This window comes from Cygnus atratus, chromosome 5, assembly GCF_013377495.2.
Source record: "Cygnus atratus isolate AKBS03 ecotype Queensland, Australia chromosome 5, CAtr_DNAZoo_HiC_assembly, whole genome shotgun sequence".
Lineage (NCBI taxonomy): Eukaryota > Metazoa > Chordata > Aves > Anseriformes > Anatidae > Cygnus > Cygnus atratus.
Window position 1 is genome coordinate 10,401,987 of NC_066366.1, and position 15,020 is coordinate 10,417,006.

General features: G+C 36.5%; 1 protein-coding gene across 1 annotated transcript in view; it reads right to left on the reverse strand.

Moving 5' to 3' along the window:
• NELL1 (neural EGFL like 1) overlaps nucleotides 1-15,020 on the reverse strand; it is a 295,005-nt gene that overhangs the window by 16,844 nt on the left and 263,141 nt on the right. The window contains exon 16 of the mRNA XM_050711117.1: nucleotides 3,356-3,496. Within this exon, the coding sequence (XP_050567074.1) occupies nucleotides 3,356-3,496 (141 nt within the window). The remainder of the gene's footprint in view (nucleotides 1-3,355; nucleotides 3,497-15,020) is intronic.

Here is a 15,020-nt window from a genome sequence, read left to right on the forward strand (position 1 = left end):
TGTCATTTTTTACCTTCTTTTGGTTCTGATAATCTCAAAGATTGTCACGGAAAATTCAGCAGTGAGGGTAATTACCTTATGCGGTAATAATGTTTGTCAACAGGCACTTAGTGCAGGGAAACAGCAACGTATGCCAGTTGCTTCAACATGGATTGTGATAAATCTGTGGATTGTTGTTAATACTGGGATATGTATCATATGACAAGTCATAGTTCTCTATAAAGCATTTTCATGTGTTTACCTTAACGTGTAGCAAAATCCCTATTAAGAAAGGAAAAAAGAGTGAAAAAAAAATAAAAGAAAAAGAAAAACACAGCAACTATAGGCTACATATTTTAATTGCCAAGGAAACTTTGGTAGCATCTTAGTTATAGCAATTGCCTTTTGTCTGCAAGCAGTATTCTTAATAACATATTGTGAAAGGCCAGTGCCTCATAAAAATGCTACTGCTGGTAATTAAATTACATTCTCTTAATTTGAGCCTGCTTACCATCTCTTTATGAAGCTGACATCTTTTATAAAAGTGTGGCTGTGGAAATATATTCCCTTTTCAAAGCTGTCTATGCTTGATATTTTGAGCAATAAAGAATTTTCTGAAGCTTGAAGCGCCCTGGCTAAGTCATCCATCCTTATTGCCCAAGCTCTCATACAATATTATGACTTTCCTAATTTACAAATTTGTCCCTTGCCAGGTGACAAACTCCACTCTTACAGACAACAAGCTAAAAGCTTTTAGAAGCCCTGAGCTACCACAATGCTACTCAAATGTATACATGTTTTAAAATGTTCTGCAAGCACTAATGAGACCCTGCAAGCAACAAGTCAGCACCAAGACCACCTCCACATAAACAGAGGGAAAGGGGAATTTCTGCGAGAGATACAAATGCATCCAGCAGCAGCAACCACCTACCCAGGCTTTGGACTATCTGCCAGAGTTGAGTACTCCTTCCTGTCTTATGATTTTTCATACGTTATTATTTTGTTGGTTTGTCTTTTTTTTTTTTACCTTTCTATTTTATTTTTAATTTTTATTATGCTTTTAGCCTGTTTATTGTTCTCCAAGATTTGTCCTTCAGGAAGGAAGAAATGCTTCAATACATACTGAAGGGTGCTGAGCCAAACCCAGCTCAGGTACATACTAGGATCTCAGTAAACAGTCTGCAAAATATAACAGGCCAAAATGCTGTTGCTAAGCAGATGAACCCTCTTTTATCTGAAACAGAGTGAACGGCTCTGGCCTTGACTCTAAATACTCCACCGTGCAAATAAGCTCTGTAACATAATGAAAGTCAACGTTTAAGTAACCAAGTTTTAGTGAGAATATGCACTATCATCTCTTATTTTAACCACTTCTTAGCTGTATTTTTAAATAAACATCACAGTTTTATATCTCTTTGTTATATGGATTAGCAAAGTCTTTCAATTAATTTTAACTGCTTAACCAGTATAATGAAACAAAAGAAACTGGTTTATTCTCTTCATCAGTGGTACCCCACAGCAGATAGTTCAGAAAAGCTATTTAGTTAAAATAACCTCATTCATTTCACATTCCATTTACAACTTGCATATGGCAAGAAGAGCACCTCACCTCACAGATTTCCAGTGTGCTGTGCAGGTCAAAACGAGGGCAATTTGTTTGCACCAAAACTCATCCTTTCAGTTTCCACAGTATGTAGAGCATTTGGGGCTCTTTTTATTATCTCAGAGGTAACCAAGTGTCCTTCCCTTTATTAGCAATACTGGCTTTTTCAGCAACTGAGCCTATCTGTGGGCCACGTCAAACCACGGTCTTGTCTGTGCATCTGTCTTTTGCTGAGCCCAGCCTAAGCCTTGCATTTTCTTAGACAGAAAACAGCTACCTAAGGTCAGCCTGAAAAGGGACGGAGATCGCCATGGTAGCAGCACAGATAGACATCAGGAATGCTACAAATGCTATTTATCCCCATTTCTCTCGGGGCTTTTCAAAGGCTACTTCATGTTGCTTTGACTTTTGATAAAGTACTTTCAATATTAAGTCACAAAATGCTGTAAAATTTTTCAATTTTTTTTTTTTTTTTTTTTTTTTTTTTATTGAAACACAGCCTCGTCAGGCAAGCTCACTGTTGAGATTTTGTTGTGTTCCCTGGTCAGCTTAGGACAATGTATCAATACATAAGAAGCTAGTATAGTTCGGCTGGACAATCTACAAAATATTGCTTTTGCAAATAATTTTTTTTCTCTGCATGTTTAAATCACAGTGCTATAATAGCTGCAATTCGTAAAAGATTAGACTTTATGTTACAAGTTAGAACTACATATATAAATTCATATGAAAAAATATATTTTACTTCAACTGTATAATTCAAATCTTAGATAGAGCTCTTTGCACTTACATATGATGAATAAGTTTTACAGTGTTAAAACAAAGTCTTTCACAGAAGCAGAAAAGCAAAAATGTTTTTATAGAAAATTCATGGAACTGAGTAGAGATGAAATAAATGGAATTCCAAAGAAAGGATATAGAATGAAGAAAAGTACACCTGTATCTCAAAACAGTAGTTACAATGGGATCCTTTCTGCATTGTTTTAAACTCATATAATAAAATATCGTATAGAAATTACACACAAGGCTTCCGAGAATAAGTAAGTAGGTGTAAAAATTGAAAATCAGAGGTAGAACACAATTGACACCTCGCTATGATTTTGTTGGTGCTTACTTGCTGTGGTGGCACACAAAATCTACGGACAGTCAAGGGCACCCAGACTGCAAGAACCAGCACTAAATCCTCATGGAGCCTCACTCTTTCTCCTCCCACAGAAACAACAGACAAATTCCTCTACACCCCTTAAACATTCCTTTCCCTTCGTGCTCTTAGGGCGTTATTCTCCAAATACAGTACATAAAGTGCTTTACGCTATTTGCATAACTCTAAAAATAAAATGATGAAGATATGAAACAATGCAAAACAAACATATCAAAGCAATACAGACATACACCAAATGTGTTCTCATGCTGCTGTGCTGAAATCTGAAAGCCAACTCTTCCCCTTTTGTGGCCTATTATGCTCCCCAGAAAGCCTGCTTTCACTTCAGATTTTAAAGCGACTTATTATGATAAATGGCAAGGCACAGTAAGTCACACTCTGGATCTCTGACTGCCTTCCTGCTGTAATAACCGTTCTAAAACGTGATGCGTCTTAAACTAGCACCCAGGCTGCGGGGCTGGGGATGCTGCCAAACACAGACACGCTTGCTTGCATTCTCATTTTAGCCTCAAACACAGCAACAGCTCAGGACAGTGTCTCAGTAGTCACTTTATAACACCATGCAAAACGCGGAAAAAAAAAAAAAAAGCACTATGCTGATCATTGCTTACCAACACAGGACTCCCCGGAAAGAGAATAGGTTCCATTGTCATGGAAACCGCTTCTGCACTCACAGTGGTACCACCCTGGGAGGTTAACACAGCGTGAATGGTTGTGACACTCAATGATCCCCTCTGCACACTCATCAATATCTGCCTCAGAGAAAAACACAAGCCAGCCAGGAAATTAATTTCCTTTGACACCAATGCTTTAGGTTTTTGTTTTTGCTTTTTAAAGTCTTCCTCTAATGGATCATGGTTTATTACAGTTCCAAACAACAGACACTTCAACATGACTGACATAACAACAATAAAACAGAACAGTACATCATGGAATTCGATACATATAAGACACTTGTTTACAGCATGCTTTGTTTAAAATGCAAAGCAAACGTACAGAAATTTTGTTCGTTGTGTTGTTGGCATGGTTTTTTGTTTGTTTGATTGTTTTAAATCAGATTCGTCTGCACATGCAAAGCATTGTAGAGCAGGTTCTCAACTGAAAAGGCACTTGCAGCAACATTGCTGCTTTACTGACTGCACGTCCCAGGATACCTTGGAAAGAAAAAACCTTCTCTTCAGGATGTGTTCCCAGGGTTCAGCTGTGGTACTTTGTAGCTCTCTGGCACTTAACGTGTTCAGGGCACTTTGCAAACAATAATTAATCTTTTGCGTTAAAATGATCAAAATAAATACCTAGTACATGTATAACAGTGTGCAACAAAAAGAAAAGGCAGTCTATGTTTCAGCTGCAATAAAACATTTAGCTGGAAAAGAATGAAGCAAATGACACCATACCAGTAAGTCTGTAGCAGTGGAAAGGTACAGCAAGTGAAACACCCTGTTGAGTTTCAATAAACGTGCTGTTTTTATAAAGGGTTTGTACAAATTTCCATAACATGGTTAATAGAGACCTCATAATTGCTAGTAACCTTGGTTAATCATGGCTGACACTTGGCTGTTTCTCCCCTTTGAGCATTTTTCCAGCACATTTTGTAGGGTTGCAATTAAAATTAGCAAATTAATTATATGTTAACCTTGCAGTAATTTAAGAAACTATTATATTTTGATTCCTCTTTTTAGCTCAGACTGTTTGACTTTTTTTTTTTTTTTCCTCTCCATCTTGGTTATTTTTCAGCTGCATACCTTATCAATTGAAAAGAATCTCAAATTACTTCCAAATATTAGCTGTTGTCATCCATTGAGATTTTTTGTTGGCCATTGGCACAGTTAAAATACTCATAAAATCGTCTATACTGAACACACAAATTTGGTGCAATTAGATTCTCAATCTGCATTTAGTTCTGCAAGCATCAAAGAAGAAACATTGTCTGATCCTGAGGCAAGATTAAGTTAGGGTTACTAAGTAACCACAGAATGTAGTTTTTATCTCAATATACAGAATACAAACACCAATATGGTTTTATTGACAGCAGGGAGTCATGTTGAAATCAATTTGAATGAAGTATCCTTCAATCTTCAGTATCCCTCAAATCTTCCTTTTTTTCTCTCCTTTTTCTTTGTTTACATCTTGTAAGCAACACCATAGAAAAGTTTACTTTTTCCTCATTTAAGTAACAGTGTTTATTCTTGTTAAATATGGTTAAGAAGCCTAAAAAAGCCTTTTTTCAGTTTTGAGTTCACATTCCCTCAAGAACGAAGCAAGTTATCTGTATAACAGGGTTACAACCACTATTTATTTGAAGCTTTATTCAGCTTCCATCTAACAATAAAGTCAATTTTTTACGCTTTAAAATCTGTCATTGCTGCCACCTTTTCTGTACTTTTTATTTTGTAGAAGCTAATTTTAGTGTTAAAACACTGCACAAATCTAGCTGTCCATCACTGATGAGTGCTGCTTGCAAACTCAGACACTTTCAATTCATTACAGCAAATGGAATTTATAACCATGATCTTTTCACACGTCATGGCTGATGGAACAAGTTTAATCCTATTTGGAAAGCGAACGACTTTGCTATTGCAGGTCAATTGCAAATGAATCCTTCTTGCTTTCTTTTCTTCCCCTGCGTTCAATCTGAGAATGTTCCCGTTCAAAGATTGCTTCTGTGGGTCAGTCCTGTACTGGGCCTCTTTATATTCAATTTTACAATTTTTAATTTACAAAATCAATGGAGTTTTTCTAAAGTTCACTTCTGAAGTTAAGCCCTTTTGAAAGTGCATTTGGTTTAGACTCATGGTATAGGATATTAATTGACTGGTAAATTACTTCTCAGAAAGCCTGTCTGCCAGGATACCAAAGCTGAGCAGCAGCTTGCTTAATGGAAGAACATTAGTGTCTAAGTCTCTGTACATTACATCAAAAAAGTAAAATAATACATACAACTATTTCAAGACTACCTGACTTTCTTATGGCAGTATTCTGTCAATAGCTTTTGTCCAACGATTTTTAGGGAGACAAAACGATTTCTTAAGCCAGCAGAGCTGGAAAAACATGACACCCTTCCAGTTGTATCAATTCTTCCTTTATTCCTTGATATCCATAAACCAGTAGAGTTACACCAGCAGGGCCTTACCCATGCCAGGGACAGGAGGCAAGGCAAAAGGAGGTGCACTGCTGGCTGCCTTGGTAGTGCATGCCATGAAAGCCACTGTTGTTGCTGAAACAACTACCAGAAAAAAATATATATATAAAAAATCCTTCAAGCTCTACTCTGTATCACTACGTCTCCTCTCCCAGAGCCATTTGCAGCTTACAGGTGGTTCCCTGCTCTTCCCCCTCCAGTGAAACTCAGCACCTCTCCTTGCTCCCTGGCCCAGCTTTCCCCTGCATGGTATGTGCTGCATGTGTGCATGCTGGGCTGTTGGTGCAGGGAGGAGAATGGGGAAGCAAACCTTCCCCTGCTTCTGCAGCAAGTTAGTATTCCTTTGACAACATGTCATTTAACAGCACCATATAGAACAATATGCATGAAGAGCAGCATAAATGGAAAAAAAAAAAAAAAACACATTAGGGGCTTTTCCACTTGTCTAATACATCACAGGTTCTTATTCCATGCTTAAAATTATGTCCATAAAAAATATAAGGGAAGAAAACATTATGATTAGGTCTGTAAGAATCTCCTGACATCCAGTCCATTATCTGTAGCATATGGATAAATGTATTTCTGCAGGTAGAGGAAAATATTATGGATTTGTTTTAGAAACTTCAGAATGATTTAAGATGCTCATAACACAAAGAGGCAACTGCAAACAACAGCTCTATAAAATGGCATGTCATACACCGTGACACTGCTTAGTTCACCTAATAGATCATTTCCATCTTGACGTATGGCTTTGATAACACTTTTTAGAGGAATCTATACAGGAAGATTTTGCTACACATAATAGCTTGGTCAGGGAGTTTGAATCAATTCGCCTTTCTTTATCTTTGCTTTTCCATCTTCAGATGCTAACACTCTATGTTGCATACTTGTCTTAGAATGGATGGCCTTCTGTTCAAGTCTGATTTGGGGTTTTGCTACGGAATTTGAACTACATATACACTCTTTATGTGCGTGTGTTGTGTGCGGACACTCACCAGCATATGTTCTACCTTTTTTATCACATAATATTAATCACAGAATCATCTAGGTTGGAAGAGACCTCCAAGATCATCTAGTGCAACCTCTGACCTAACACTAACAAGTCCTCCACTAAACCATATCACTAAGCTCTAAATCTAAACGTCTTTTAAAGACCTCCAGGGATGGTGACTCAACCACTTCCCTGGGCAAAGCTGAAATGAAAGTGCGTACCTCTGATGTGGAAGTAAAAACAGTACAAAAATTATAACCAAACTTCAAAGGAGCACAGAAAAACCTATCCAGAAATCCTGTAATGACACAGGCCAGAAGAAACAACAGTTGGACATTTTTTGGCTGTGTTCCCATGCCTTAGGTCTTGCCTTCTCTTGGCGCTCTTGGCAACAGAGCGAGCACATGGCTGTCAGGGCTCCAGGCTCTGCCTTCGCACAGCATCCGGGCATCCTGCCATGGATGGAGGAGCCTGGGTCTTTACATGCACATCTTCACCTTGTCATCCCATGTGGCTAAACCATGCTCACAGATGTCAGTGAAAACACATTCACTGACTCCCTGATTTGTCTGGGCTTTCTAAAAATCTGTGCTAATAGCTACATAGTCCAAAACAAATAGAGTATTTGTGAGAAACAGCCAATTTAATATTTCCTTGGGAACTGAAAATTTCCCATATCCTTAATTTTCCTCTCTAGTCTTCAGCTAAATATCTATTCTACCTTTACACTGAGTGTAACATTTTTCTTTTCTAGTTGCAACACAACATCCGACATAGCTGTATTACCCCCTGTGGAACTATTTTTGCAGGGTTTTAATATTCAAGCTTTCTTACAACATCCATGTAAAAGGAGATCCTGTACAGGTCGTTGCTGCTTTTACCCCAATGCAGTTATTTAACTGTCATTAGTACAGAATTGTTAATGGAACTGGCAACACTCCGTTATAATGGCTTTGCCAAAGCCCAAAAATGGCACATTTTTGTATTGTATAAGAAAGGCAGCACCAGTTGGTTTTGAATAAGCTCTTGCATGATGTTAATCCAGTCCTTTAAGGAAAAGGTCTATAATTTTTACTTTTACCATCCCAGCTTCTTGCATTATTCATAAATGTATTTATGCATGCAAGATAAATAGGATAATTTACCTCCAAATAAAACACAATGGCTTCAGACCTAGTGAAAAAGTAAAATTAAAATAATTCAATCTTTTCTAATGCTTCATCATATTTAAGTCACTGTGTAATAATACTGAAAGGAAAACTGCTCAGTGTGTTGTAATAGCTAACAATCTACCGTTTCAATGAGACAGAAGAGTTTTATTATAAAAGTGTCTGTTCCTCAAACTCCTACAGTACTCTTTTTCATGAAAAAAAAAAATACACGATCCTTATCTTTAGCTCTCTGTTGATCGGGAGACCTATAAGCAAGAAATGTTTGTACTAACAGGAGAGGATCATACACGTCTCAGGGTTACTGAATTAATATCATACCCTGGCAGTTAACTCCATTATTTCCACAGTACTATAGCTTTATGTTTCACCTTACAATATGTTTCTTCAACATAAAAACACCAGAAAAATTCAGCCAGCCAACCGAGGCATAAGTTATATGTACAATGCACTCTTCTCATCTTCTACTTTCACAAGCCCCACTTCCAGGAGACAGAGATAGCAAGAAAGGGATGTCACTGACAGCACTATGCAAACAGCTTTCCTGCTGCAAAGGAGTCATCCAACTACTTCAAATAAACCCCAAAAGCAAAGACAACTACTTTGGATGAGAAGAGATGAAAGTCTCTCTCTAAAAAAAATCTCCCACATTCCTACCTTTATGCCAAATTCAGTATGTGTAAGCATATCATAATTCTTTTGTTTTACATAAACTTATATTAAGGCTGAATTTTACCTGATACTATTAACTCTTTTATCAGGTGACTTGTTAACACTCTATATTGGCTTTGTGAGTTCTCCACAATTATCAGGAAGGCATTGCATCTATTTTTATACATACACAATACAAAGCAGTAATACATTGACAATAGCTATCCTTAAAGTCTACTGTTTTTTCCCAGTGCAAAGTAGAAAATGCTACAAAACTGACCTTGTCACAGGTTTACAACCTAGCATGCCTGGAATACCAATGACACAGCAAAGTATAACAATTTAGTTTTTAAGCAAACGGTAACTTAGAATAACACAGATAACTGTATAATTTAGTTACATTTGAATAATGACTCATGGTTGTTGCTCAATCTCATGGGGCCAGTTCACTATTAAGACCATAGAGATGCTAAAAATCAGAAAGGACAGGAAATGCATCTATCTGAGCCCTACCTATTGACATTTTTAATAATCAATTTCTTGTCTCATAAATTAAGGTGACAGAGAGCCCACTTCTCGCTGACTAAAGCTAGTAGCAGGCTTTGGAATAGTTGCTCGCAAAATTCTTCCTTGACATTTAGCCTCTTTTTTAATTACTTTCATTTTAACTCATTAGGAGATTTTGGGCAAACAACCAGCACCAGATAACATATTCCTCTCTCCTCAGCAGTCACGGCTGTTTTCACAGACTGATTTTAATTGCATTATATTTATATTGGCTTTTACAGTTCCTTCTCAGGCAGGAATAGTCTTGCCTGAGTAAATGGTACAGGCTTTGGTCCATTTTTCTATTTTGAGGACACAGCAGTAAACTATAATGCTTCAGATTTGTTGAGATAGTAAATACAACTCAAATTCAGGAATAATCAAACTCACACAACAGTTTAATGGTACTAGACGGCTTTCAAGGATTAAAGGTGTGCCCACCACTCATTATAATTAAAGAACAGCTGTAATGTGCTTTATCGTGTAATTCTAGATTGGCTTTATCAAGATTTTTAATCATCTCAAACAGAAGTGCAAATTTAGAATGCTGAGTTTAACAAGAAAAAAAATGGAATTAAATTTGTATCAGAATAATAACAGACTAGTGGTACCAGCAATTTTTAAGATTAATTCTTCTAATATATAACATTTAATTTACTGAAACTCATTTTTAATACACACTCCAAGCTGATGTCTTTATCAGTTTAGTGCATGCCTTTCTCCCACACTCTTATTTGTCTATTTGTATGCTAAATATGCAGCACGCTTGGAGTTTGCAACCTAATGCTCTTGGACGATACAAATAAATGTCAATTCACAACATTGGAGATGAAACAAGAGTTTTTGATTCCCATATTTAGAGATTTCTGGGTGACACAGCCAGACTGCTCAGTGAAAAGCATGGCGGGAATATACAACGCAAGGTGAAGAACTATTTCATATTTAATGTTGCATTTTGAGTTTCTGTTGCAAACAGGATTGTAAGTATCACTCTACAAGTCAGAAGGAAAGAGACTGACTTCACAATTAATAGGTTAAGTTTCAAACTGAGGCAGAGATTCTTTGTCAGATTTGAGGCCTATGGTCAATATGTCTTTCAAACTACATAATTGTGGAAACAGAAGTGCTATTAGGCCAAAGTTTATCATATTTGGGCTCTTTACATGTCGTGAAAGGAAACTGCCATCCCAAGGAAACCGTTCCAAATTATGTAGAAATAGGTACCAACAGTGCATGGTCTCCAACCTAAAGTTACCCATGTACACCTAGTCTGGTAACATTTTGTACAGCAAGTCACTTGCAGACCATTAGTTCAGTGATATTTATTCAATTCGTTTGTAAGATTTTCACGAGTATGATAGAGGCATCACACACAATTTACAGGTGAGATGACTACAACAAAGAGAGATACAGCAAACTGCACAAAGCAGCCCAAAGCCAAAGCGTATGAAGCTCCTCAGCTTTTCTATTCCAGTCCAGAGTCCTAACTTTTAGGTTACGTTTTCTCTATCCTCTACAAAGATATTCTCAAATAGCCAGGTAGAGGCAAGGACAACCTTCACTCCCCTCATGACTTTAGTATGGGCTTAATTTTTGAGGAAATATTCAGTATCTTTATCCCTGACTGCTAATTCAAGTAAATTGGAATAGTGGATTTGCATCTGCAGTTATTATATACAGAGCAATTATTCAGAATATTAGATACACATACTAGAATACAATGAGAGAACAAGATCTATGGGAGAGACCTTTCATGTCAATAGCCTGTAACCAATGAAGCCCTCAGCACACACAGAGCACTTTCTATAAAGTTAGGATTTTGTACATTTAAAAAAATACGTATTCAAACCTATCCTTAATAGCACAGTATTTTTATGCACAAAGCTCCTTAAAGCTAGTTTAAAGCATAAATGCTGTAAATTCAGATTCATTTAATTTACAGTGATGAGTACAACCATACTAAAAATATATTACAGATTGCAGAATTACATTTCAGAAAATCAACATGGCAAAATACATCATGTATCTGATAAAAAGATTAGTTCATCAACCAGAATAAAAATCCTTTTGACAATTGATTTTGGCATACTGCAATTGAAGAGTTGCACGTTCCTTGCCAAGATCACAGAATTTGAGAATCACCTCATGTAGACATACATTAAAACAAAATACTTGATGGTCTGAAAAGGAATGCTCACTCCAAATAAAACTACTAAAAGAAACTGTATACAGGCTGCAGACTGGTTGATCAGAGTTACAAAAGACGAATGTAGCTTCTTATAAAACAGGACACTGACAAGCAGCATTCTCTACCCAACATACCAATTGTCTGCAATCCAGTGCATTGCACAAAAAGAATCATTCAAATGACACTAGCTGTACCTATAAAAGCTTCATTGATGAGCCTTAGCATTATTATCCAATGCTAGCAGATGACTTCATGCACAATCTTTAGGTATAATACATAACCAATATATCACTCTGTCTAGCACTTGAAATGCTAAAGTTCAACATCAAAGAGCCGTAGAAATAGCCTATTATTTTATCTAGTACATCCAGTGACAGAAAAGAAATGCTCCCTACCATACATTCTTCAGTGATTTGCCTCAAACAATTTTAAAATGACATGCATGATAAGTCCTCCTCCACTTCATTGGGAAGATTATATTGCAGTCCAATCGTCCACAATGTTGGGATTTTTTTTTTTTATTATTTTGAGCCCTACCCTAATTGAATATGGTTCAGACAAAATAACTCTTGTCAAAACAATTTCATTGTTAACAGGAGGCTGCAGCTGATGAGAAAATGATAAAAAAGCACATTTTCTTCACTATGGCTGGGGTGAAGGAGTTTCAGCCACTCTTTTCTAAATTCCCACGTAAACTACAGTTCCAAAAGGCAATAGAAGCAAAGCTAAATTGCAGGTTCAGATTTTGTACACATCCCGTAGCACCCCTGAGAGTTTAGCGATAATGGCAAATATTCTCAATTAGTTTTCCTAAATCATGAAATGATTAACAGCTTCAGAAAAAGCATTTAACATTCATACAGTAAAGAACTCTCCCAAGGAAGCAAATCCCCCAAAAAACAGTGTAAAAAGAGCTCTTGAGATCATAAACAGAATAATGCAAAGCTCTCTGCATCCTTAATTAGGAAAGAAAATGGTTCAGAAAGTGCTGTTCAATACAGAACAGATGATAAAAATGGATATGTTGGAGAATGTATGAACACAGGAGGATAAGGAGGATGAAATTTGTGTTGGGTCTTCCAGACACTACACTAGGTTCAAAATATTCTCATTGTGTGGAAGACGTCTGTCCACTCCGGAATGTACACATACTTACTTTTGATAACAGTAAGGCTATGCAAAAAGATCCTTTGAGATATCAAACAAAAAAAGACTGTAAGAATTGTTTAAGAGAAAGCAAAACTCTTACATCACATCATTGCATCACCTCTCTCTTTTTGTTCATAGTGTAAGCAAAGGCCATTCTCTACTTTGGTCTGCTTGAAGTTTTTCTCCAATCCCAACACCATGCATGCGTCCACCCACCCCTGCCTCCTAGTGATGTTATATTTATCCAGATTCCTAGGCTCGATCATGCCATGGGCAGAATGATAAAATGTTTCTTGTGATTGCCCATGCACAATGCAGTAAGTATATCGAGAAGCATGAAAGAAGTGTGCTTTCCTGGTTAACTTGGACAGCACCATATTTCATTGCACTAAATAATCAGAGTCAAAATGTTCTAAGAAATCTAGCAAAATTAACTAAACAAACAGAACACTCCAACCATCCCACTCAAACATGCAGAATGGCCAGGATTAGTCCTATGTGACTAGAGACATTCAACTATCCTGTGCACCTCAGTAGTCAATGAACTGGATAGGGACTTTCAAAGGCTAATGCTGACTGCTTAATATCTATCTTTTTTATCAACTTGAATCAAAATTCATTTATTGTTAAGCATATTTGTTCTATATAACGCATTAAGCATTTAAAAATTGTAAACGTATATATCTATTTTCAATCAAGATAAAAAAATCCCCTATGGAAAATTCAAAGTTCTTGGTTTACATTGAAAATACATATATATATATATATATTAAAAGGAAATTATCATCTTACATCCAGTTCTAAACATAACTGAAGAGAATAAAGTATACCAGCAGATATGAAAGCCCAGTGCTGCCTCCAGTAAAAACTTCCAAGTGAAAAACTCAACAAATATTTGGGATTAAAAACTTTAGTTATTACTGCTACATCTCTTTTTAAATACTACAATGAGTATTTCCAAACAAATAACAAGTGACTGTTTCCTTAGCACAAAATGTGCACTTTGAAGCACATGCTCTCTGTTTCATTTTTTAATTACAGACTGAATTTATAACTTCACTAAACCATTAGTTGCAGACTTTGATCAGACCCCACTTTTCCCAGACTGGGTGCTGCTTCAGACATCAATAATTCCAATTAAACCAACTCTGAGATATGACTACATCATTTCTCCAAGCAATTAAAATTGTGTAACTGAATTAAGTAGAAAATCCTGAAAGAAAAGCCAGAGGACTCATCAAATGTTAATAATAATACTAATAAATACATTGTACTTCTATACTGCATTTCATCCTGTGATCTCAAAACATTTCCTAAGCATTATGTAATACTCAAATACTTTGGGGGGGGTGGGGGTGAAAATTATCTAAAAGATTTTTTACTTTTCAGGATGAAGATACAGTTGCCACTTGTCATTGCATGAATAAGCCCTCTGCTCATTGAATTGACTAATTTTTATTATACATAAATTGAATGTAAATGCTTTTCAACAGGACTCCCACAGTTAGGAACTCCTCACACTGATTTTATTATTTGACACCACAATGTAATCCACTCCCTTAAAATGTCCTAACCTACACAACTGCTCCACAAAAACTTATCTGTAAGAACTGGCACTTAAAATTGATTCTATTGTACTGGGAGAATCATTCTGAACTTTGATTTTGTACCATCTCAAATGGCTACATGATTTCAGTATCAGCGTTTGGGGTTTCTGGGTTGTTCCAAAGGCTCAGGGAATCAAGTGAGCTGCGTAAATCAAGGACTGGAAAGAGCAGCTACCTCAAGTTTAACAGTGGTGCTACTACTGCTGCTGTGTTTAGTCTAGACAATTCTGTCCCCTGAATTTCTGTTTCCTTGTAAACACAATTTTTTGATACTACAAAATCTTCAGCAGCTCTTCAGGATATACTAAATATACAGATAGTATGGACATTAATGAATACATTGATACATGAATCATATAGAACATAATCATTCTACAAAGAGTTTTCAAATATGTGTAAATACATATATTCTGAGTCTCTGGTTTTGAGTTTCATTATCAGTGAAATAAATTTGACTTATGGCACACTGGATACTAGAACAACAAGAACTCAAAAAAAAAGAAAAAGAGTGAGCACCTCTGGGAAATGGTGTCCTATACATATGTATGCATTTAGGCGGAAGACTACTGCTTGAAAACGGAGTGCATACACTGTCCCTTTAGTTTGTTTGTTTTTTTCCCTAATCGCATTGGATATGTTCCTTTTCACATGAAGATTATGTTTTTTCTATGAAAACTAAGGTGTCCATCATGCACACTAGATGAAGATCAAAGACTGTTTGAAATGACTCAGTCTGGATAATATGGACAAGGACAATTGTAACCATGAACATCAGAGAATATGAGCAAGAAAAGGGTTGCAGGGGATGGCCATGCACCAATTAAAAAAAAAGT